Genomic DNA, 26,786 nt, shown 5'->3' on the forward strand with positions numbered 1-26,786 from the left:
CGATCCCCACTGCAGTCAGCATGTCGTTGTGTCCCTGGACAAGACACTTCACCCCAAATTGCTCCTGTTGGGATTGCCCCCAGTATTGAGTATGTAAGTAGCTTTGGATAAAAGCGTCTAACAAGTATAATGTAATGTAACCTTTCATATCTTCCAGGTGGTGATTCTGCTGAACGTGGCCGGCCTGATGGTGCGCTGGCTCTGGAGAAGAGGTCTGGATCCGGATAACTTCTCCATCCCGTACCTCACGGCTCTGGGAGACCTGCTGGGGACGGGCTTCCTGGCTCTGAGCTTCAGACTCATCCAGATGTTCAATTCTTCTGGGACTTGAGTTTGAAACAGACTCCATGAGGGCATTGTTCTCTAAATGCAAGTGGGTTGAACACACTTGTAATAAAGTCATTAGGTTTAAGAAGGATGGTGCTGATTAAAAAACAAAGGAAATTAGTATGCTGTTATATTTGTGCCTCAAAACTGGGCATCCAAATTAGATTTTCTTTCCTGAAAAAGGATAGGATTTTATTTATTTATAGCATTTTGCACGGATAAACTACGATTATTTTGCTCAGAATATGCCTTTGTGCTCTGGATTGAGGCACTGTGTAACTGTGTAGTGGAAAAGTGGCTGAAAACAAGACAGAATATGGTGATGAAAGTGTGGACTTTTGATTTCTATATTTGCTAAATCACAGTGCAGTAGTTGTACTCTGAACCAATCGATACCCTCCAGCTTTGCTCAGTAGAAACAACAAGTTGGATTACTGTAGAACAGCTGTTACCTGTTGACACATCTGTAAACCTATTGTCAGTCCTTATGGTTCAGGTGTTTTGTAGTGAGGTTGTATGAGGTACTAATCCATAGTCAGTGTCTAACAGACAGTAGAGGTGGTCAGCAACGTCAAATATGGAGAAGCAGACAGGAGTTACGGCACATAAATGTATCATTGCCACCTAAAAAACTATATTATTTGAAATGTATGATTTATTTTTAATATCTTCACCTCTTTACCGACAGGGAACTGAACTGGTTTTCTTAAAAAGACCCTTAGACAGAGGGTGAAAAGAGGTGTACAGGCAGTATGAGAAAAATAAAGAGCTTTTTAAACATTAAAGCATGGCGACATGAGACACTACATACACATATGAACCTAACCATGTGCTTAATAGGGCCCTTTTGAAGTGATATTGATCATTTTAGGTAGCTGAATTAGGTATTTGTTATGCTCCCTAGAATCTGTCCTCCTGTAAATGTTTAATGTACTGCGTCTTTATACTGTAGCATTTTGTAACCACCACTCAAAGCGCTTTACAAAACACACTTTCACCCACTGATGCAGAGACGACCAGACAAGGTGCCACAGTAGCAATAAACACACACACACACACTTTCACCCACTGATGCAGAGACGACCAGACAAGGTGCCACAGTAGCAATAAACACACACACACACACACACACACACACACACACACACACACACAGATGGCAGAGACGACCAGACAAGGTGCCACATGCTCATCAGTAGCAATAAACACACACACACACACACACTCACACACACTGATGACACGCCACCTGGAGCTCTTCGGGGTTCAGTTTCCCTCCTGTCTGCCTCTCCAAACTGCTGCATGCCAACACTGACTATAGATAAGCACCCAATACAGCCTCAAAATATCAGAAATATCCCTTTAAGGCAATAATTATATGTAACTGTGTGTAAATGTATCGTAACACAAATCAGATGCTGCACCGTCATGATGAATGTTTATTTTTTGTAGCCTAGGTTTGTGCCTTTTAAGCCGTAATAAGCCTTTATTGACTAGTATTTGTATGTTTTGTGCAGCACAGTTGCACTGAATATAGTCTGTTGTTCTATTTTTGTCAAATGATTTAGTATTCACTTTTAGAGAAATGCTCGTCTTTACTGACCTGAAAATGGCATCCAAAAATGGTAATAGTCCTATTTTCACAGTGACATCAAGCGTGACTGTGGACTTTGCTTTTACATTTGTAAAAAGGGAAATCTAGGCATAATGTGTCGTTGAAATAAAAAACTGAATGCTGTACTCTGAAGGATATCTGTGTAGTGTGTCGAGTATATGGGATGCTGTCTTTTAAAACTTAAACAGCTAAATTCAAACCAATAAACAAACGTTTTCTTTTGCTGAAATGCATTTATTTGAAAATTGTGAGAGAAACGATATATCTATTTTGGTTTGTCCGACTCGTGGAGTCAGCAATAACACAATAAATAAAAACAATTATTGTTACAGAACATGTTTTTTCTACAACACACAACAACAAAAAAGTCACAGTTGAGTAGAAATGCCTTTTTTTCTGCTGGGGTTTAAAATAAGGCCCGCGCTCAGAGGCACGCATGTTTGGAGACATTCACTGTCTGAATGAAATGTATTTATTAAGAGACTGCAGATTAACATGTGTCGTGCAAATTACACTTCTGAAAAAACAGCAGATATGAAACTGAGATTAAATTAAATGGGTTTTTCACACTTTTAGGCAGTGAACGATGGATCACTGTGTACAGTAAAATATGATTTGCCTTCTTTACAAGAGAACGAAAGTCTTGGTGAAGTTCTTCAGTCTGTAAAAAGGAATTTACTTTGGATCTCCAACAGTCTTTGCAGTGTCCGTAACAAGGCCTTCACACAGAGAGAGAAACCTCTTCAGAAACAACAACTTCTCTTTACAGGAGTCCATTCTCTACCTCATCTGAACTTGAGGTAAGCTGGTATTGAGTAGTTGAAGAGCAGGAAGTCCATGCGGTACAGGTTGTACAGCTTCTTCTGGTAGAACGGGCTGATGTTGTTGAAGAACTGCGCCGCCATGTCTCCCGTGGTCCTGGTGCTTTTGGACGAGGAGGGGAAACTGACCTGGTTTTCTACCCCTGCCAGCTGTAAGACGTATTGGGAGTCCTGCTCCAGCGTCTCGTATTTACCCACCACATCGTAGTGGATGAGGCAGGGGTGACACAGCGAGTGCACCCTCTCCCAGTGCTCGTTGAAGGGCTCTTCTCGTAGGGTTGCCGGATCCACGAGGTAGTAAACAAACTCCTCGAAGGACACGTCGTTGCCTCGTTCCATAGCTTCCGGTTGAGGGTCTGAACGATGCCGACGCACTATCTTTGTGCCGTATCGTTTATGAAAAGCGGTGTTGTAGCTCCGCGTGAATTTGTTCCGGTACGCGGACACCAGGCGCTCAAATGGCTCTCGTACGAACACAAATTTCAGATAGGAGCGCAAGCGTTGGTTGATCTGCGAGGTGGAATACTCCGAAAGAGTACGGAGGTTTCCGGAGACGTGGGCCTCGTTGGCGGGGATTGACAGAGGGTCTCTCAGGGAGCCGGAGACCCCCGTGAGGACCATGAGGACACGCTTCCAGTTGGTGCAGGCCACTTTGGGCACGTAGCAGTACAGCAGGCCGTGCTGGTCGTCCACGATGACGTGCTTCAGGTCCTCGGGGATCAGGACCCTGCGTTTACGAGTGTAAGAGTGACAGGCTTCTTCTAAAACCTCCCGACGACCCTGATGGATCGCCTGCACCCCCGACTCCACCTGTAGGGAGAAGGAGAAGAAGGAGAATTAAACAGGAGGAACTATTTATCTGCAGGAAAACCTAAAGCTATCACAAGTAGCATGTACTGCTGTGGACAGGGGCAACATGTTTTATAGCCGCCCTAAAAAATCCCTATCAGTTTAAATGTAGGCTATGATATATTTACAAACAATTATCTTTGAAGTCACCAGACTCCTTTGATAAAAGCAGCCATTTTAACTCGCAAAACATAGAAGGTGCTGTTCTACCGCTGCCTCAATAGGTTAGTTTGTTTGTGGTATTGTGTGACTACAGTGATTTAGAGGGTTGATACACAAACAAACTTTCCTTTAGACCACAAACCCCTGTGTTCTGCAAAGTGTTGGGGAAATATCTTCCTAGGCCCATACCTTTGACCCAGTTTATCAGTTTGCCCTCACTGAGCACAGGCCTGCAACCTCGGGCTGCTCTCAGTATTCCTGCCTGTTGGCGTCAGCTGATAGAGGTGTTATAATGCTTTATCTTGTTATGCACAATGTTGATTATTCTCTCAGAACTAACTAAATACATGGGTCTGGGGTAAAGATCTGCAGCACAAGCTCCAAATAAACCATCAGTGTTTGCCATCAAAGTTCCAGCTCTCCTCGTGTCTCTCTGAGTCTCCATTGCTTCAGAAGTTTCCATCACACAAAGTACAAATATTGTGTCTGCTGGCTTTAAAGCAATTAGAAAAACATTAAAGCATGGAGACATGTCCCAGTAGAGACACTAAATACAAATATGAACCGGAAATTAGCGTAATGTCCTCTTTAAAATCTCTGAGAAAGTATCTTTACAGATCTCTCTCCTCTGGAGGTCTGAATCATGGTCCATCCCCATCATACTGCTTTAATTAAACTCATGAGTCAGCCCGTTCAGCTTGGCCTCCTCGTGGCACAAACGTCTTATTAACTTCTCTCATTTGCTCAGCCCGGCTCACCACTGAGGCCCTGGTTTGACTCGCTGCCGGACACGATGTGTGGCTCTGTGTTTCCTGGCAGACTTCGCAGCATCAAGGAAACTCCGGACCGGCCAAAGACTGCAGAGCCAACACTGACGCTTCTCTCAGCCGCTCTGTATGTTTACAACTCTCTTTAATCCGGCCACTTTAAATCCCTTCATGTGAGCAATATGTGTGATTCAGGAGGTTTTCTGAGGGTATTAAAATAGGCACCAGGATGCACCACAAGACAAACATGCCTTTCAAAGAGAAGTCTTTCTAAAGAGTGTTGAGCAGATATGCACACGTGTCAAATAATCAAAATGCTGCACTCATATTTAGGCCGAGAATCAGAAGGCAACGAAATCCAAATGTTTTAAAAGATATTCAATGCAAACGAAGCAGGTAGAGTGTTGTATACATGACTTTAATTATTTTAAAATATCTTAAATTACAGTTTTATGTTTTGATGTGGCCACAAGTTGGAAGTTTTAATGCATTAGTTCCACATATGATGCAATATGCAATCCTGGCCTAATTTGAAAGTCAAGGGTTGTTTGCTTTTTGGTACTTTTTGGAGTTATCTCTCGTTACAGGACTGTTTAAAACTGTACTTATTCTTATTTTTTGTATGATTTTTATAGGGAAAGAGGGTCTTGTAGGGACAAAAGGGATTTTCAAACTCAACAAGATAACTCTCGGCTCTGAAGCTACATTGATGGGTATTTTTTGGAACCATTATATTTGGATTTTAAAGAAACAATAATCAAAAATATTGATAAGTATAAAGGTTAAATATAACATCTTTGATGGTCCAACTGAATGTATTTTCTCAACTGAAGGTGTTATAGCCTGCAGGCCTGTATCCTCCATTTCCATCACTTAGCATTACATTTAATGAACTGTTGCACGTCAAAGAATACGGACGAGGATTAGGGCGACATGAGATTTATGTTCTGAAAAAAAGTGAATACAAGATTGAAATGTGTACATACAGTATGTCTCTTTTCTCATGCAGGTGGCCTTTCTTTCTACGCTAGAGGATTAGGATCACATGAGATTTTATTTCTGAGATAAGCGTCAGATTTACGAGAAATAAATCTGAAATCTGAGAAGAAATAATTCTGATTTTAACCTTGAAAATCTGTCTTTTTCTCTCAATTCTGAAACTTAAATTTAAAAGTCTGACTCTAATCTCAGAAATAAAATAAATACAAATCGCTAAGATCTCAAATAAATGTTCACACATGACCCTGATCCTCTTCCATAGAAAAAGGCCAGATGCATGAGAGAAGAGAATCTGTGGGTGTTTCTCAATCGCGAGTAAAGCTGCTTCAGAGCCACTGTTTCAAGCATACTACGTCATCGAGTGCCACCGAAGTACTGTTCCAATCTCCAGCATACTTGGAAATCTACCGAGCCCGGCGTACTCCGTTTGGAGAAATATCGAGGCTGCACATGTGTAGACTCTGCGGTCTTAAAATCCCCACAATGCTTTGCGCACGGACCAATTTCCAAAATGTGTGGCGGAAAATGTAAGGCGGGGCCTCTCATATGACGCACACCTGCACACTTGCTCGCCTGTTCCACTCTTTGTTTTCCGAATGCCAGGAACGATTCTTACCTCGCTTCTGAAGCAAGACGCTCGGCAGACATGTGCTACCAAGCAAGCGTACTCGCGATTGAGAAACACCCCGAATCTTCACATCTCACTCTCACATTACTGCACTTTACTTCCCCTCTCCTCCTGACAGCTCAGCGTCTCACTACTGTTGAGGAAGCGCTTGTGGAAAGACACCAAAGAAATATCACAAGCCATTAAAAACAAATGATGTGAGCTGGAGCTGGTTTGTTTTCTGGCATTTCCACGTTCCTTCTCCTCATAGGGAGATTTAACTGGAACCATCTGTGAGAGTCTTTCAGCTCTACAGAGTCACAGGAACAGGGAATATAATGAGCCAAACCCAGGGGCGTTTATGAGAGAAAAATCCCCTTTAATTATAAAAAGATAAACTGTATTACACTCAACCACAACAATTGTTTTGTGCAAAGGATCTAATAAAAGAGGCATGTTGATTTATCTCTATTTAATTTGTTTTATTTGTTACATAACAGCTATCCAAAGCGACTTACAATAAGTATCACAGCAGCCAGTGAGGCAGAGACTCTATGGTTACTGTCACAGTGAGACACGCGGATACAAGGGAGTTTCTCTGCCTGAAACGCCTCCATTGGACTCCTTTGTTGACTTCTGTAACATGACGAAACCACTAGGTAACAATCGCGTTGCTATTAGCTAGCGCTCCAACACATTGTACGTGACCAGAAGTGCGTCACCATTACGTCTAATTAAATGTATTGTATTTGTTGGAAAAATCCTCAAAAATGTGATATAATGATTGTGTCATCGTGATCAATTATGGGTTTATAGTGATCACAGCTGACTGGAAAAGAATAAGACATAGTAAAAGGTGAATCATGTTTAGAGAGGGCAGATCAACACCAGATGACTCTTTGCAGACCGATACGTCAGTTTGTCACATTTTGGACCAACACATGTGGCTGTGTGCAACACTGAAACTGTGTCAAAAAAATAAATAATACTTTATTGGATACAGTAATGTCTGCAAAGCCTAAAGTCACAACAGTTTGCCTCCATTGGACTCCTTTGTTTACTTCAGGAACATCGTGACATCACTATGTAACACTCACTTCTATTGGCTAGCGCTCTAACACATTGTACCTGATAGGCTACTGTAAGGGGCGGGACATCTCTAAGCGGTTGACCAATCACAACAGAGCCGGCCAGCTAACCAATCAGAGCAGACTGGGCTCTGGTTTCAGACAGAGGGTGAAAAGAGGTGCTGCAGCACAGGCAGTATGAGAAAAATAAAGAGCTTTTTGAACATTAAAGCATGGAGACATGTCCCAGGAGAGACACTACATACTGATATACACCTGAACATCAGCAGGAGAGGACTCTTTAAAGTAGAGACACTACATACTGATATACACCTGAACATCAGCAGGAGAGGACTCTTTAAAGTAGAGACACTACATACTGATATACACCTGAACATCAGCAGGAGAGGACTCTTTAAAGTAGAGACACTACATACTGATATACACCTGAACATCAGTAGGAGAGGACTCTTTAAAGTAGAGACACTACATACTGATATACACCTGAACATCAGCAGGAGAGGACTCTTTAAAGTAAGAGACACTACATACTGATATACACCTGAACATCAGCAGGAGAGGACTCTTTAAGTAGAGACACTACATACTGATATACACCTGAACATCAGCAGGAGAGGACTCTTTAAAGTAGAGACACTACATACTGATATACACCTGAACATCATCAGGAGAGGACTCTTAAAGTAGAGACACTACATACTGATATACACCTGAACATCAGCAGGAGAGGACTCTTTAAAGTAGAGACACTACATACTGATATACACCTGAACATCAGCAGGAGAGGACTCTTTAAAGTAGAGACACTACATACTGTATACACCTGAACATCAGCAGGAGAGGACTCTTTAAAAGTAGAGACACTACATACTGATATACACCTGAACATCAGCAGGAGAGGACTCTTTAAAGTAGAGACACTACATACTGATATACACCTGAATATCAGCAGGAGAGACTCTTTAAAGTAGAGACACTACATACTGATATACACCTGAACATCAGCAGGAGAGGACTCTTTAAAGTAGAGACACTACATACTGATATACACCTGAACATCAGCAGGAGAGGACTCTTTAAAGTAGAGACACTACATACTGATATACACCTGAACATCAGCAGGAGAGGACTCTTTAAAGTAGAGACACTACATACTGATATACACCTGAACATCAGCAGGAGAGGACTCTTTAAAGTAGAGACACTACATACTGATATACACCTGAACATCAGCAGGAGAGGACTCTTTAAAGTAGAGACACTACATACTGATATACACCTGAACATCAGCAGGAGAGGACTCTTTAAAGTAGAGACACTACATACTGATATACACCTGAACATCAGCAGGAGAGGACTCTTTAAAGTAGAGACACTACATACTGATATACACCTGAACATCAGCAGGAGAGGACTCTTTAAAGTAGAGACACTACATACTGATATACACCTGAACATCAGCAGGAGAGGACTCTTTAAAGTAGAGACACTACATACTGATATACACCTGAACATCAGCAGGAGAGGACTCTTTAAAGTAGAGACACTACATACTGATATACACCTGAACATCAGCAGGAGAGGACTCTTTAAAGTAGAGACACTACATACTGATATACACCTGAACATCAGCAGGAGAGGACTCTTTAAAGTAGAGACACTACATACTGATATACACCTGAACATCAGCAGGAGAGGACTCTTTAAAGTAGAGACACTACATACTGATATACACCTGAACATCAGCAGGAGAGGACTCTTTAAAGTAGAGACACTACATGCTGATATACACCTGAACATCAGCAGGAGAGTACTCTTTAAAGTAGAGACACTACATACTGATATACACCTGAACATCAGCAGGAGAGGACTCTTTAAAGTAGAGACACTACATACTGATATACACCTGAACATCAGCAGGAGAGGACTCTTTAAAGTAGAGACACTACATACTGATATACACCTGAACATCAGCAGGAGAGGACTCTTTAAAGTAGAGACACTACATACTGATATGAACCTGAACATTTGCATAATATGTCCTCTTTAAATATAGTACATAAATATAAAGACAGGCAGATGTTACTACCCTGGTGCTGATATTTTAGACACATAAATACACTTATTTTACACAATATGCAGAATATTGTCACTGCTTTAACATGCCTTGAGACAGCCCTATCCTACAGGTAACTGAAGCGGTTATATATGCTCAATGTGGCCAGACTCTCTCTATAAAAACAGACATGTTACCTTGCACAAAACTAAATATCCTATAGTTTGCATTCATTAAAGTCACTCAATAACACATACTTAGTAACTGATCAAGGAGGCAGTAGAAAAGCAAGCCCTGTTTTCTGTTCACAATTCACAATGGAGTCTGGTTGCTTTGTAAGAGCATATACGGTTTGAGTTCAAGATGAGGATGGACTGTATAAAGGCAGAGAGAACATTCTTAATATAGTGTAAACTAGAGCTAATATTGATTGTTTTAGGAGGGCCTTTGTTTTAGGCTGCTGCCCCCCACCCACAGTACATCAGAACATCAGCAGGAGAGGACTCTTTAAAGTAGAGACACTACATACTGACATGAACCTGAAAATGAGCAGAATATGTCCTCTTTAAATTCTCTAAGAAAGTATCTTAACTTAAGGTTAAATTCAGGGTGGAGGAATGTGTGGCAGCAGAGGAAATTAAGGCTTTATGATTGATTAGGAGCTCCAAACAAGCCTCACACTTATCACCCTAATTTTTTTTGATTTCAGTGTTAAATGACATTCACTGGCATCAACGTCTCATAACATGGAGGAGATTTAGGGCTACTAATTAGGGCTGCACTAATATTCAAATGTAATCAGAAGTGCAATATTTAAATAGCAAGATGCGTAGTTAGTCTTTTTTTAGTTTTAGTCTTCCCTTCCCTGTAGTGTGTTATATAGGTTTTAATGCATGTAAATGGTCCTGCATGTCACAATAGAGGCACTAACGGTACGTCCACATGGCAGCGTTGCGTGCTTCAACGGAGACGCTTCCCATTCACTTTGAATGGGGTGACGTCAAACTTTGCCGAACTGCATTGTGGTTCCGTCGCGTCGCTTTGCCTCCGTTGCTCGCTTCGAAAGTTGAGAAAAGTTCAACTTTTCAAGCGTCGACGGAAGCGCCAGCCAATCAAATCATATGCCAGTACAAGCGCTAGCCAATCAAACCGCGTGCTTGTGTGTCCGGGGCGGGAGATTAATGTGATTGGTTGTTGGTCGCACGCCAGACACGCCCACCGGCAAGCTTCAGCAGGAGAGGACTCTTTAAAGTAGAGACACTACATACTGACATGAACCTGAAAATGAGCAGAATATGTCCTCTTTAAATTCTCTAAGAAAGTATCTTAACTTAAGGTTAAATTCAGGGTGGAGGAATGTGTGGCAGCAGAGGAAATTAAGGCTTTATGATTGATTAGGAGCTCCAAACAAGCCTCACACTTATCACCTAATTTTTTTGATTTCAGTGTTAAATGACATTCACTGGCATCAACGTCTCATAACATGGAGGAGATTTAGGGCTACTAATTAGGGCTGCACTAATATTCAAATGTAATCAGAAGTGCAATATTTAAATAGCAAGATGCGTAGTTAGTCTTTTTTTAGTTTTAGTCTTCCCTTCCCTGTAGTGTGTTATATAGGTTTTAATGCATGTAAATGGTCCTGCATGTCACAATAGAGGCACTAACGGTACGTCCACATGGCAGCGTTGCGTGCTTCAACGGAGACGCTTCCCATTCACTTTGAATGGGGTGACGTCAACTTTGCCGAACTGCATTGTGGTTCCGTCGCGTCGCTTTTGCCTCCGTTGCTCGCTTCGAAGTTGAGAAAAGTTCAACTTTTCAAGCGTCGACGGAAGCGCCAGCCAATCAAATCATATGCCAGTACAAGCGCTAGCCAATCAAACCGCGTGCTTGTGTGTCCGGGGCGGGAGATTAATGTGATTGGTTGTTGGTCGCACGCCAGACACGCCCACCGGCAAGCTTCAACGCGACGCTGCCGTGTGGACGTACCGTAAATGCAAAAATGAACCTGAAAATGAGCAGAATATGTCCTGTTTAAGTCTAGACTGACACAGAGGTCCAGTAGTAAATTACATCTGTATTTTACTCAATACTTTCCCTTCCTGTCTAACTGTTAATGGTCTCCTTGTGCTGTAAAAGAAGAGCACTTAGACCAATAAAAACCAGACTGCTTTGAACATTTTATGCCTCTGCCTCTCCAACAAAATGTGTTTCCTCTCTCCCAGACACACCAACAGTTTACTATTCAGCAATCTTACAACACACTATTCCCCACCCTAACATTGTATACTATAGAACAGTATCAAATCAGAATGTCCTTACCACATATAATCAATACTATGTCAACATAGATGTGTGTGCCTTGAACAGCAGATTTTAATAAGACCGCTTTTCCCAGCAAACAAGAATAAAGGCGCCAATTTAATTCATCACAAATGCTGTGATATCGCCTCTATACTATCTGGAATATATACATGAAACAATGCTTTTATAATTATATCGTTTTCCTGCTCTCATCAAATGCACCTCCTATATTACTGAGCTTATAGTCTTACAAACCAGTAAATCCTGCACAATAAATGTCACTGCAGTAATCCAAAAGAGATGGCTGACCTTTTTTTTCGTCTGTGGGATAAAGCAACTTCAAAGAGATCCCAAATATCACAACTGTCCAGATGAACCACTTATCAGCTCATAGAAAGGAGATATAGTGCTCAAGGTTTAACAGAGATTGTATACATGGGCTGTGTATGTCTTTATATGGGCTGGTGGGTATCGGATAGATTTCATTTGATTTATTGCTGAAAGGGGAAAGTCGTGCATGTATTCTTCTTACATATAAACTCCTGACTTCTGTCGGAGGGTCATTGGGATCCTAGCCATGGATTTTTTGTTTGAACAAGCTGTATTGTGTGCCTTTTTTGTCTCAATGATTTAAAAGGTATGCCTTAAAAACGGTTGTTTACCTTCCTGATGAGTTGAGATGTGTCAGTAGTTGTAAGACATTACTATAAATACTAAAAAGAAACCAAATGTGTCACAAATGCTATTATATGCATCTATGTTGAATGTTGTTTTACTGATTGTATTGACCTGTCATTTGAAGTGACATTTTTTTTTAGGATGACTTTCAACATCTGTCCAGGGACTGCAGATGAAAAATAGCCTGTTGGCTAACTCTGGCACATTTACAGAAATGTTAATCAATGTGCACTGTCCCTGTCAAATAAATCAATCAATAAAAAAATGTATAACATTTATTTATGTATAATTAAAAGGGTTTTCTCTCACACACACACACACTTATTTGATAATGAATCAAAGTGCGAGTCTTCAGCTGTCTCTCTCAAAATATACTTTTGTCTATAAAAAGTTGTGTCGTCTAACTACTTGCCCTTTAATCATCTGGAAAAAACTTAAAGAACTGATTTTTGAAATGCATCTATGGGAAGAAACCTGTTTTGGTTGCCAATCCATACAGAACATACAACAATAGAGACACTATTCCACTGTGCATGGAACACAGGGATTTTGGCCTTTGCAGACCGTTTACATGCACTAAAACATATATTACAAACTACAGAAAAAGGAAAATCCCTAAAAGCATAATAGGGCCTCTTTTAGTGTTGCAACAGTTCCAAATGTGTGTCACTCACTGATAGGGGTAGTTTTGATGAGGAGTATTTGGCAGGCGAGTGTTGCTCATGTTGTTTATTAGTCATGCACCCAGTGTGTGTAAAGGCCTTATGGCTTAATAAAAGTGATGCTGCAGACTGTGGTGAGAGAGGACTCACCTGGTCTCCATCGTAAAGCGTCTGCAGAGGACTCCTCCTCGACTTGTGACCGCTGCTTCTTTCACTGAGGGGCTCCGAGCCTGAGGAGACAAAACACATCATGAAACCTGACTGAAGGATCTTTCATAGCAAACAGAGTTAAAGGTCCCCTATTATAGTGTTTTTCATGAATATATTATAGGTCTCATATATATACAAATCATCTCTCTGAAGTGTTTGGCTCCAAATACCAAACAGATCCCATAATCCCCTCTGTTTCAGCCCTGTTTCAAAAGTGCTGATTCTTTGTCTGTTACTTTAGATGAAAATAAGGAGCCCCTCCCCACGCCCCTCTGAGAGATATCTGGTTAAAAAGAACACAATGGTGCTCTAGGAGGAGATTCAGGTGATAAGGGGGGGGGGGGGGGGGGGGGGGGTTACCTTGGTTGGTGATTGGCTAATGGTTACACAAGCCAAACAATTTTTTATGACATCATAAAGTGGCTCAAATCTGATCAGCTCATTTTCAGATAGGTTTTTATATACTGAAGGCCGACTGCAACTGCAGCTCCAGATGTTGGGAGGTGTCTTTAAAGAGACTGTTCACAAGACAGTACAAGAGGTTGCATCAGGTCTGTCAGAACTTCATCCTCAGACAAGATCAGTTTTTGGAGAAGCAGAGAAGCTAATGAAACTCTGCATGTGCCTTCCTATATCAGTTGCATCTTCGGAGAGAAGTTTCTCCACACTCAGACGCCTTAAGACCTGGCTGAGGAGCAGCATGTCCCAGAAAAGACTTACACACCTTACACTCATGCATGTGCACGGAGACATCGTTGAACAAATGGATATACAGGACATGATGAAAAGTTTCCTCAGTATGAATCCCGAGCGCAAGAACACCTTCGGAGTATTAGCATAAGGTAAGACATTTTTGTCATGCACGAACGCCATGTACCGTGCCTAGGCCTACTATTGCTATTTTTAGTATTAAGATAGATCTGATGCTGTTGTTTTTCCTGTGTCAGTGGTTGTTTTGCAATATGTCAGTTTTGCAATATGTCAGTTTTGCAATATGTCAGTTTTGCAATATGTCAGTTTGCAATAGGTCAGTGGTCGATGCGTTTATTATTTTGTGGCATTGTGTTTGCCCGTGCTTGGGAGGGAGTTACAGTTTGTGTATCCAATCATCCTGTGTCTGTAGTCGCTATTTTATCATTAAAGTTTGGCTTCGGAGGAAGTACCCAGCCACTGTTGTTGCTCATAATCATTAAGTATCTTTTTTAAACTAAAAAGAAAAGAAAAAAGAACATACAACCACATTTTCAGCATAAACAATTTAGGTATTTTTTCTTACGTGTTAAGAGTAGGATTGTGTGTGTGCGTGCGTGTGTGTGTCTGTGTTACCTTTTCCACACTGTTGTGTGAGCAGGCCAGTCATGTGTGCCAAGCAGCTTATGAGCTGTAAACCCACTGACACACTCATGGTGCAGAAAGCCTATGAGACATGTACAGTACTGACCGTTTAGTCATGACCAAACTATGGAGGAATAAATGATTTCATAAGAATACAAAGCAAAGTAAAAGGTCTCTCTGAGTTATGTGCCATTTCAAAGTTATGGCAATTGCTTTCTATCCATTACGGTGGACAACTTGGTCTGTATCATGAGACAACAAAAACAAGCTTCAAATCATTGATTCTAAAAGTTAGAATGACATAGTAACTTTAACAAGGCTAGTTGGTGCTGCTATAGCCTGCAAGCTAACTGCTAATATACTGTATTAATCAGTCAGGTAACACTAGTCAGTCAAATAAGCTTCTTCTTCTGATTCTCCTTCCTTTCCTGCTTTTTAACCACTATTTTATTCAATAAAAAGTTATTGAAAAGGGAAAATAAATCTCTCTAAGCTAGCATGCTTGCTAGCAGTCAGTTAGCTAACAGAGAGCTAATACTTCTTGGTCACTCACAAAACACTATAGTTTACACATTGTATTCAAAATACCTTTTATTGGTAGGCCTACTATTTACATCTGTCTCACAACTGTCTGCAAACCATTGGTTGAGGAGTAGTTTTTACTTTAACAGAGGATTAAATAACTGACACACAACTTACACATTATGATAGCTTTCTGTATTTTGAACTCTCTGGCTCTCCTTCAAAGTAAAAGTAAAATAACGGTGTAACGGACCATTGATCTGGATAGATGTATAGATTCAATGATAAACGATCCATAAGAATGAATGTAAGGCTAAAACTTAAATGAATATCGTCATCTTTAATATGCACCTTTCTTTGGAAATCCCCATTCTGTGTCACCGTTTTCGTCCGAGTGCAAATCCTCCCTAAACATTTAATCATTGCTATCAGCCAGGAAGATAATGGAAAAAAGTCAAGAAAAAACACAATGAGGACATTGTGAAATCAATCAGCAGTGTGGACATCATTTGGTTTTGCAAGAATATATGAGTCAACAGACAAGGGTCTGTTGACTACCACTTGAAACATTAAAACCAGACTATTAGTAATACTTTGGTCCTTCTCTTTACTTATTGGAGGACCTGCACTGGGGGCACTCCACCTAACAGACACGGGGAGAGGGGAGAGACGGGGGTGAGAGGTGGAGGTAAAAACAAAAGGGGGTTAAAGAGAGAGGGAGAGGGACCCTGAATCTAATCCTCTTGACTTAAAGCCATCGGGTTTCGCCCATGTCTCGATGCTTGCCTCTAGACCTGATGTGGTCACTCAACCCTATCGAGCTGCAGGGCATTGTGGTCCGTCCGTCTCTGCCACACTCACCCCCCTCCACCCTCAGGCACTTTTGTGCTCCTGGCTTCCCACCTCCTCCCCCTTTCTCCTTTTCTCATCCGCACCACCAAAACAGAATTTCTTTGAATGCTTAATGTTCCCCCCCTTTGGCTTCCTTTTTGCAAGCGCCCTCTCACTTGTTTGTCCATCGATTTTTCATCCCACACGCCAAATGAAACAATCCCTCCTCAAGATAAACTGCACAGGAAGCAAACCTCAACTGAATGATATTGAAAGAATCAATATAATAACGGACCGGGATTTACACCAATACTGTCAAGATGGCTTGCTTTTTGTCAACGGCATAAACTCAAGATAAGATAAGATAAGATGTACTTTATTGATCCCAATTTGGGACATTTTTGCTTCGCAGCAGCATAAAAAAACAAGGAATTGTACATTTGAGACATTTAAAGACTAGAAGAAAACAATTAAAGATGTAAACATCGCAAATATAAATAAAATAGCATTAAAAAAGTAGAAAGTACTTGAGACTTCACCAAAGTTGAACTCAATGCAAGTATTAAGTACGTCCTCTACAAGCAAATATTCTATTCCCTGTGATTCAATTCATTGCAAGTGCTTTTTCAACCTTTAACTGCTGGTGTGTCCAGGCCTTATTGTTAATGACTCACAGTGCAAATGATGCCTTATTACACGAATGGACAGAGGAAAGTTTTGTCCTTCAGCTACTAAAGTAATGGGATCATTCTGCTACAGTACACTGATTTATTGTCCAGTTTTCTAAACACATTACAACTTCCTTATGGAAACAACTGGTGATTTAGGAACACGTTTAAAAACATGACCACTCCCAAAGCCCTCTTTCATACCTGGATTAAATAAAAGACCAGTCAGCAGAGTCTGAAATTATTTTGGATGTGACAAATATCTGGAGTTGAGATGGCACAGTGACTGAGCTCAAAGAGAGCATTGTGTGTCGTCGCTAATGTGGCATTACTCAGCAAGCGATGACGATCATAATCCACATTTTAAATGAAAGGTCCCCTATTACACTGTTTTTCATCAATATATTATAGGTCTCAGATATATACAAAACATGTCTCTGAAGTGTTTTGGCTCCAAACACCAAACAGATCATTGCAGCATCCCATAATCCCCTCTGTTTCAGCCCTGTTTCAAAAGTGCTGATTCTCTGTCTGTTACTTTAGATGAAAATAAGGAGCCCCTCCCCACGCCCCTCTGAGAGATATCTGGTTCAAAAGAACACAATAGTGCTCTAGGAGGAGATTCAGGTGATAAGGTGTGGGGGGGGGGGTTACCTTGGTTGGTGATTGGCTAATGGTTACACAAGCCAAAACATCGTTATGACATCATAAAGGGGCCAAAATCTGATCAGCTCATTTTCAGACAGGTTTTTATATAAATGGATCAGGACAAAAAGAGAGAGAATCTTTTTTCCTGAAACTTTCAGAATCTCTTTACACAGAGGGGACACATGTTGATGTAGAAAGGACATGAACAAGTGGATTTTGCATAATAGGTGACCTTTAAGTATTTCACACCTTGGATATCAGGTGAAGCAGAGAATTAAATATTGTGCATAGAAGAAGTTGGATAAAAAAGGGAAGAAATGTCTCCAAAAGCTATGGACTCGAGCCATGTGCTATTCTAACCAAACACTGTGTCAGCTGTTAGCTCAAATTCCTCCTCTGAGCAGATTCACCAACCCCACCTAAGGCCTATTCAAAGGAAGGAGGAGTCCTGTTGGTTTAACCCTGTCTAGACCCAGATCTCCCGGCAGCTTTCCCCCTGGTTCGCACAGAAACCAGGGCTTCGGAAATGCAAAATATAGAAAGGCCGATGTGTTCCTCGTGTCCGGGCCATAAACAGGGCTCTGTGTTTAGGTTCCACTGGGAAAACAGGGACCCCCTCCCCCTATTTGGCCTCTGCTGCCAACGAGAAACTCTACTGAGAGACACTGTACAAGGGAAAGCCTGATCCTTTCAGGCCACAAATGTGTGTGTAGAGGGTGTTCGTGTGCAGAGGCCTGTGGGTGGTGTAGTGTCAGTTCATGGGAAGAATAAAAAATGTGTGCAGATGTGATTTATGAGTCTTTCTAATCTCATTCAGAGACAAAGGAAATGTTATTTTGCTAATTTAGGTATCCTGTTGCACATCCATGCACACCTGCACTCAATTTGAAAGTTGTGCAAAATGTCTTCCCGCAAACTAATAGGTTGATGTTCAAAAAACAACAACATATGCACATGTTTGATAAGCAGATGTTGCAACCTCTGTTCTTTCTGGATCCTCTCCAATGTTTAAATCATTAACTGGAGAGTTGACTGTCTGCCACACTCTGCTCAATAATCTGTTAAGTGCCTATCATGGGCTATGAATACCTGCCAGTTATTGGAAAAGAATCCCACTGAAAACAACGAATCAAGAGTATTTTGACAAAGTGATGCTACGGGCTACATGCTAATGTCAACATGCTAAAATGCTCACAATGAAGACATTAAAATGCCAATGTTTAACATGTTGGCCTTGCTGTTAAAGCTGCATTCAAACTGTCAGCCGAATGGGAAGATCACGAAAACTCAGCTGATGTTGATGTTTCCTTGATGTCAAACGTTTTATGTTGGAATTACTGACCAAATAATTTTCCGAGAGATTTCCCCATCGTTGTTTTTGCTGCTCTTTATATTCCTCCTCCCAAAACAATTAGCTACGGGAATCTATTACCGTTTTGTGCAGTTTCTTTAGTCATGTTTTTCTTAGGGATCATAATTGGACTCTATCAACTGCATTTCACAACACAGGGTTGCACATCAACTGTAAATGATCATCTGGAGGCAACATGAAAACACTTTGGTAATCGGAAGCGTTTTATAGGTTTTTTTCAAGTGGGAGATATTGTGGCTCCAACTCTGTAAATTACAACAAGAGGATGAAATAAACGGTGGTTTCTTGAGAAGCCACAGCTGCTGTATGATGTAAACTGTGAAGAGAAAGAGAACATCATAGGCTGATGGGAATGGCTTTGGTTTGGATTTGGTCTAAAACCAAGGTATTGGCAAATTGTGTGTTAATGGATGGGATAACTGAATACTTTAACCCAATGGTGGTGCTAGGAAGAGTCAGAGGATCACCAAAGTCTTTAGGATTCATCCTAGACATACGATGTGATATTTATCCAGACATATATACCAACAGACTGCTGTTAGTGTGACTAACCACACAGTCAGCAGCCCAAAGACTTGCGTAAAAAACAGACTTGAGCAACACCAACATGGAAAGGATAAACCTGAAAATCAAATCACGTCAGGATTTTGGCTCGGAAAACAGATGGTCTCCAAGAAAGGAAAAAAAACTCCAGGCTATTTGCTGAATCATACGCTCTTGCAGCTCTGTGTCATGAATACAGGATGATGGGACGGCGTTGTTTGACAGTCTAAAGAATGGTATTTGACCACTAAAAAGGGGCAATTTGTGTTAGAACACAATTTGCCAATACCTTGGTTTTAGACCAAATCCAAACCAAAGCCATTCCCATCAGCCTCTGATGTTCTCTGTCTTTTCACAGTTTACGACAAACAGCAGCTGTGGCTTCTCAAGAAACCACAGTTTATAACTGAATACTTTGACCCAATGGTGGTGCTGGGAAGAGTCAGAGGAACCACCAAAGTCTTTAGGATTCATCCTAGACATACCATATTATATTTATCTAGATATATTTTACCCTGGATCATAAGGTGCTTTCACACCGGAGTACTTTACCCAGGAATAGTTCCGATAGTTCTTGGGATTTTGCTTTCACACTAAAAAGATCTGGAACTAGAACCTAGTTCATGTGAACCTTTTCAGTCCCTGCTAGAGAGGTGGTACTTTCCTGGGGAGGAAACAGTTCCAATTTCTGATTGGCTGGGCGAATTGCAAACCAGGCCCCGTAAAACTCCGGGTGGCGATTTACTGCTACCCGAAGTCCCGGAGTCGGGTGGCAGTATACGCCGTGAAGTTGTTTGCGGCCTGCCAGTAAACCCAAAGCAGAAGAAGAAGAAGTGACGTCAGCGGCTTCATTTGCGTAATCTTCCCTCAGGGACTTATTCCGGTGTGAACGCGATTTACTAGGACAGTTCCGGGACTAAAGAGTTTGGCGGGACTAAGTACTGGGAACTAAGTACGGCAAAGTACTTGGTTTGAAAGCGGCTATAGTGATGCACGAACAGACTGCTTTTACATTACATTACATGTTACTTGTTAGACGCTTTTATCCAAAGCGACTTACATACTCAATACTGTGGGCAATCCCCACAGGAGCAATTTGGGGTGAAGTGTCTTGCCCAGTGACACAACGACATGCTGACTGCAGTGGGGTTTGAACCTGTGCTACCCTGATCCGAACACCAACGCACTAGTCCACTGCGCCACACGCCTTTTTTAGTGTGACTAACCACACAGTCAGCAGCCCAAAGACGTGCGTAAAACTGACTTCTGTAGAGTTGAGCAACACCAACATGGAAAAGACAAACCTACAAATCAATTTTGGCTCCAAAAGCAGATGGCCTCCAAGAAGGGAAAAAACAAACTCTAGGGTATTTGCTGAATCATACACTCTTTCAGCTCAGTGTCATGAATATGCAGCTGGCTGGAGGCGAACAGTCTGAAACAGCAGGGCAACCTGGTCTGTCAGGCGATAAAACAAGATGGCAGAGGGTCTGACAGCAGAGAAGAGACTGAACTGATTGCATCTGGCAGCTCAAGGGTATGAAAATAGGGTCACAATGTTCCTTTGTGGATGTTGTGCTCTGTTTGTCATTAGACAATTGCGAAATCCACACATTTTCATGGGACATTGGGGACAGAGACGGATGCCATTTCTAAAATATGTCCAAAAAAGCCCTGGAGCATATTTGATTTTTGCATAGCAGGTGTTCCAAAGTATCTGAAATGCTGAACAGTACTTTTTAAGAATCTTTTAGGGCATCAAGTCAAGCCCAGACAAGGAAGGTATGAAGTCAGGGTACATCTCAAGTACAGGGGTATTGACAGTAGCCCCAAGGACCAAAAGATAAGTATTTTCTGCTTGTCTAGCAATAATTTGTAAACCTGATCACATCTGTATCTGTACATGTTACTGGCTACATGAAGATCAGTGTTCCTGGGTTGTATTTTCTAAGAGAGGATCCTGACATCGCAGTAAAACACAACACATTCCAGAGCATGCTGTCTTTTTCCTCTTCTGTCCGTGTGTCTGTGTAAACTTTACAGAGAAACCGCAGCTTCCCTTGTAGTAAAGAGACACCCGACATTAAAAGAAATACTCATCTCAATGACTCATGTCTTCTGGAACAGAGTCAAAAATGCTTGTAACTCTCAAAGAAGGACAAAGATGTGTCAGATCTCGTAATAACTCTATAAACTCAAGATGCGTTGTGTTAAATCAAGATAATGAATGATACACGTTGATCAGTGTTGGAAAAAAGTGGAATGATGTCACACCAAAAGGCTTATCTAGCACATATTTTAGAACCCACTGGTTAAAATGGTCAGTTATTGCATAAAGGGAGGCATCTCATGATCTGTAAAAGCCCTATTTCTATCCATTGTGTTTATCAAAATGCCAAATGCATGACATTTATAGAAAACCCACTCTGCATACATGTAATTATCCCACATTTAAATAAGCGCTGTGGACCCTGCATGCAAAAAGAGTCCAATGTTTAAATCAGGACATTTTGACACTGACCTGACCAGGTTTCTCTGACCTAGCAGTGCATTCCTTTGTGTTGTGGCTGCTCTCTTGCAGCTTTATATAGTGGTTGAGCTAACAAAATGACCTTTAGCCCACATGGAGCACGAAAAAGTGGGGGTGAAGGTGTTCTAAATGTAAATAGGACAGACAGGCTGCATATCTGAAACCAATTTAAAGTGATTTAAAGCTGACAGGGCGGCTTTTAATGCCTGCAACATGAGATGCATTCCATTTAACAAGCTACTCAACCTCCTCTAAGATGCATAATAATCACCTTCAGATGTTGCGCTGTTGAGGCTGTAGCGCTGATACATCGGCTTTTGTCCATGCATGAGTTAACCCACAACCACATATCCTGTAGCTCTTTGGAGTTTGATTGTGCCTGTACACATGTCTAGAATTAACCAACATCTCCAAAATGCAATTAGACACAAAATCTGGGCAGTATATCAGGATAGGAAATAAATTAAGAAACCACTAGAAGTTGTTGCCACTTTTGTTGATGTTAGTATTAAGGATAACCTTGTCTCTTGTTATGGTTGTTTTGTGCAAAATCAGAGGTTCCCATTCTGACGTATGTTGTGTATTGATATACTTTGTAACCCTCCAATTACCTCCAATCACAAATGAAGTACGTATTAAAGTTTGTGAATGATGCCACTCACAGCACAGCCAGCTGTCTTGTTATATTCCTTGGTTAAAAGGTTAAATATGTCTGTATTAGGGCCCAGATATATCCCAGCGTTCACATTGAATTTAACTAAAGTGAACTTGAGGATTTGCTCCATCGACCGACTGCTAATCGTCTTGACAGTGCTGACCTTTGAGAGAAGTGAGAAACCAGGGTGCGGTTCATTACTCTAATACATGCTTCCTCACAGCTTCTCTCCTCCAGTGACCCGGAAAAATCGGTTTCCCCTTCACCGTCACGGAGGATCCTACAAATCCCTCGAATGCACTTCGAGGAGCGATGAGAGAAAAGAGGTCTCAAGAGGAGACTAAAGAGGATTGACACACAGACTTGGAATATGCTGCTTCACAAAAGAAGTGGCACAGTTGGCAGTATCACAGGTTTCCTTGAATTAACTCTTGACTTAAACTAGCACTTCTCTAGGCATCTTAGGGGTTGAAGGACTGACAAATAACATAATTACACACCTGACCTATATTTTGATCTTCTGTCCAACTGGTGAACAATGGCATGTCTACAACAACGTAACTTGAAATGAACGGCAGCTAGGGCTGTGCGATTATGGCAAAAATCATAATCACGATTATTTTGGTCAATAATTGATATCACGATTATTAATACGATTATTCATTGACTTCCATTTATTGAACTTTAAAACAAATAAAAATTATAATTTGAACAGTATCTTTTTAACTGTTGATTACCCTGAATGTATAATTCAACTGAAAAACCAATACAAAAATAAATGAAATATTTACATTTAAATAAATAATGTAAAATTAATAAATACCAATAAACAAGATCAACAAATATTTTGGAGCGCACTTCAACAAGCTACTAAACATATATAAATGTGATAAATAAAAAATAAATTAGACCAAAATTAATTAGATCAAATATGTTGCAATGCACGGTCACAACCTAGCAAAAGCTAAATAATTGTTTTTTTCGATTATGTTGTTTTCGTAATTGTGTCAGGCCAAAATCGTAATTGCGATTAAAATACGATTAATTGCACAGCCCTAACGGCAGCACTGATCAAGGTTTTCTGTAACTGTCGAAGTCTGTTCCTATTTTATTTTCCATTAACAAGTCCTTAAACACTTCCAGAGGCTTTACTGTGTTCCCTTTAGTGTTTACTTCCTGTCTGTCTTCTTCTGCTGTTCCCTTTAGTGTTTACTTCCTGTCTGTCTTCTTCTGCTGTTCCCTTTAGTGTTTACTTCCTGTCTGTCTTCTTCTCTTGATTTCTCTGACGTCCAACGCTCCGTCTTTTTAACCTCTTTCCTTCTCTCCCTTGATCATCCTTAGCAACGGTCATTTTCTGACTAGCAGTGATTTGTTATCGAGTATTAACAACCTCTGAAATGTCCAAATTGACCAATCAGAATCGAGTATTCAACTACACCGTGTAATAAGCCACGATAACAGTGGGCACGCAAACACCCTTCAAAGGAAAGTTCTGGTGTGTTATGGACGTTTTACAACAAAGCACATGTGTCACTAATAAAGTTAACAATAAAGTGTCCGATTGAAAGAAGCAGTATGTGGGATTTAGTGCCATCTAGTGGTGAAATTGCATATTGCAACCAACTAAATGACTCCCTGCTATCCCCTCCCTTTTCAAAAGGGTAGAAAAGGCCCTAGGCTGAGTCATGTTGAGCAAACACCCTGAAAACTGGCACACCTCAATACAATGCAGGCTTTATTAATGCCATTACATTATATGTGTGTATTCTTTTTGGTATTACATGCAAATCTGTCTGCTGTGACAAAGCCCTTTTCTTTTGAGCAACAATAAACAGCCATAACAACAGAAGGGCAAAGATTTCAATAAAGTGTAATGTAACAAAGTTAAACTGCGATCTAAGACAAAGTGATATTCCAAACTAAAGAAAGGACTATTTAAAACAGAGGAGGACAATTGTGGGAGGCACATGATATCAGCTACTGTAAAATGTAACATCACCACAGAAAAACTACCGCAAACAACAGACAGATTAACAACCATCCGAGGCATTCAAGGTTTTAATTCAACTCAAATGCCACAAACATTTTTTTTCTTCAGTAGTGTTTCGTGGCAAATCTTTACGGGCGGATGGAATCTGTCTCCAAAGAGGCTGGTCTTTCATGGGATCCTAATAACTCTGCATGCCCCACGTCTCACATCACACACATCCAGAACTGACTGACCCCTCTCTTAAAAAACCTCCTCACAGTATGGGCTATATACGCTTTTTTGGCCCATGATATAGCTTGGCATGTGTGAATGAGGCCATTGTATGTGGCAGAGAGGGACCTGGAAACAGATCTCAGAGAGGGCCAACTACGCTACCAGCTGCAGCCTTTCTCCTCCACGTAGCAGAGGAAACACTCCACTCATCATCACTAATCAAATTGTTCCCACACCAAGATATGTGGCTCTCTGGGAAACACTGACCAAGCTGGGAGAGTGTAGAACATGAACTGTACCGAAGAAACACAAATACCTTTGGGGTGTTTTGCTCAAAATACTTTCTCCATGCAAACACATTTGCATCGGGTTTGCCTCACAGCACTGAGATGAATGGATTTCATTATTATGACCCGTTGGCATAACTTGACTCGAGCCTGCTGCACAGTGTCAAGATTCAATAATGTATTAGCATTTCAATTAAACATTGATTGGACTGGTGTGTGCTCCCTGTAGACACATCAAAATAAACTCAATATCCACCCCACACAAATCATACATTTCTTTTGTCCAAAATGTGTTTTTAATGAATGAAATCTATGTAGAAAAAGACATATTTTACTCTTGAAGAAAGTTAAAACACCCCATGGGATTTTAGTATTTAGATATCCTGTATTTTCTTGAAATATTTTCATAATTGTAGTTTGCTTGAATGTGTCTAGTATTGCTATATGGATATGTTTCTACATCCTCAAATAAAAACAGTTAAATGTATTGTTTTCTTTCTGTATATATTATTGAGTAGATGGGGAAAAACTCAACTTATTGTCTGAGGGGTTTGTAATAAACTGCATTCACTACAATATCTGACTAATTGCTATTCTGTCCTCACTTACTGTTAAGGCATTGCATTTGTATTGTCTTTGTTTTAGAATAAAATGAAGATCCACATATTTTGGTCTCAGATTAAAGAGGAGTTCATGGTGCTCACCTGGCTTCAGGCTGCTGTTAAAGAAGAGGATGACCATAATGAAACATCCCAGACACAAGGCGAAACCCATCCGAGTGACTTTGGGTTTCCTCATGCTGAGTCCCTGCAGGGTTCATGCGAAAGAGAAGCGGTTTTAATGTTTTTTCTCCTGGGTCTACTTTATCACAGATAATAGGAGCATGGATCCGGCTCTCTGCCCTCTGCAGCTGCTCATCCTCCGGTACATCCTGGGGGGTCCAGAGCTGCAGAAACACGGTCCTCCGGTGCTCGGTCTCTCGGTTACCGGGACTTCAGCTCCCTGTGTGCCCGGGGAGAGGAACTGGAACAGGCTGCATTTCTGTCAGAGGAGTCCGAGCAGGGCCCTCTGTTTGTGTAAGGGGGGGTGGACTTTGTAACCCTTTACTACCCAAACATGGGCAGCGCCTCAGCCAGCTGGAGCCGACACCTTTTATAAAGAGAAAGTTCCGGTTTGGACCTTTCAAAATAACCTTTTTTAATGATATTGTTTTATATGTTATCTGCCCATTTTCAAACTTTATTCAACCCTAACTAACCCTAATCTGAACATTTTAGACCTCTGGTTCCAACAATGTAATTTCAACAAAAAATGGTCAATAGCCTACATAAAAAAGTGCACGTCAGTATAATGGATATTATATATATATATATATATCTATATTCCGTATATTTACATGTATATATATTATTTGTTAACCCCTTCCTCCCCAAACACAAGCAACTACTCAACACATTGCAGCTCGAGCCTATAAAAAGAGAGTTCCGGTTTGGCCTTTCAAAATAAAACTTCCAGCAACCCTTATCAACCCTAATCTGAACATTTCAAATCTCGGGTTCCAACAATGCAATTTAAAAAAGTAAAAAAATAAAAAAAGTAATGCAATTTGATCTAAAATTAGTCAATACATAAAATAGTGGAAGTCAGAATAATGACTACTATATATATGTATATACTGTATTAATTTGTTAACCCCTTTCTCCCCAAACACAAGCAGCTCCACATTGCTGAACACATTGCAGTTCTAGCCTTTAGAAAGAGAGTTCCGGTTTGGCCTTTCAAAATAAAACTCCTTTCAGGTGGCAGAAAGCTCCACTCAGCCTTAGTAAGTAAGGGGAACATATATATGATCATATGTGGCAACAGAACGACCAAACAATTATAAAGAAGCAGTTGTTGAGAAAGAAAATGCTCAAGCCCTTACACAAATACATTAAAGGGCCCTATTCTGCTGATGTTCAGGTTCATGTTAGTATTTAGTGTCTCTACTTTAAAGAGTCCTCTCCAGCTGATGTTCAGGTGTATGTCAGTATGTAGTGTCTCT

General features: G+C 40.8%; 2 protein-coding genes across 2 annotated transcripts in view; one reads left to right on the forward strand and one right to left on the reverse strand.

The window, feature by feature from the left end:
• The window catches only part of LOC117475590 (solute carrier family 41 member 3-like), a 36,244-nt gene extending 34,080 nt beyond the window's left edge, over positions 1-2,164 (forward strand). Inside the window, exon 10 of the mRNA XM_034121884.1 lies at positions 158-2,164. Within this exon, the coding sequence (XP_033977775.1) occupies positions 158-331 (174 nt within the window). The 3' untranslated portion in view covers positions 332-2,164. The remainder of the gene's footprint in view (positions 1-157) is intronic.
• Positions 444-25,795, reverse strand: LOC117475591 (carbohydrate sulfotransferase 11-like). The gene is made up of 3 exons (XM_034121885.1): positions 25,447-25,795; positions 13,089-13,168; positions 444-3,573 (listed from the first exon to the last, which is right to left on the reverse strand). Exons 1-3 carry the CDS (start codon positions 25,538-25,540, stop codon positions 2,728-2,730), a joined length of 1,020 nt encoding a protein of 339 aa, XP_033977776.1. The 5' UTR covers positions 25,541-25,795; the 3' UTR covers positions 444-2,727.
• Between the last annotated feature and the right edge of the window lie 991 nt (positions 25,796-26,786).

Source organism: Trematomus bernacchii, unplaced genomic scaffold, assembly GCF_902827165.1.
Source record: "Trematomus bernacchii unplaced genomic scaffold, fTreBer1.1, whole genome shotgun sequence".
Classification (NCBI taxonomy): Eukaryota; Metazoa; Chordata; class Actinopteri; order Perciformes; family Nototheniidae; genus Trematomus; species Trematomus bernacchii.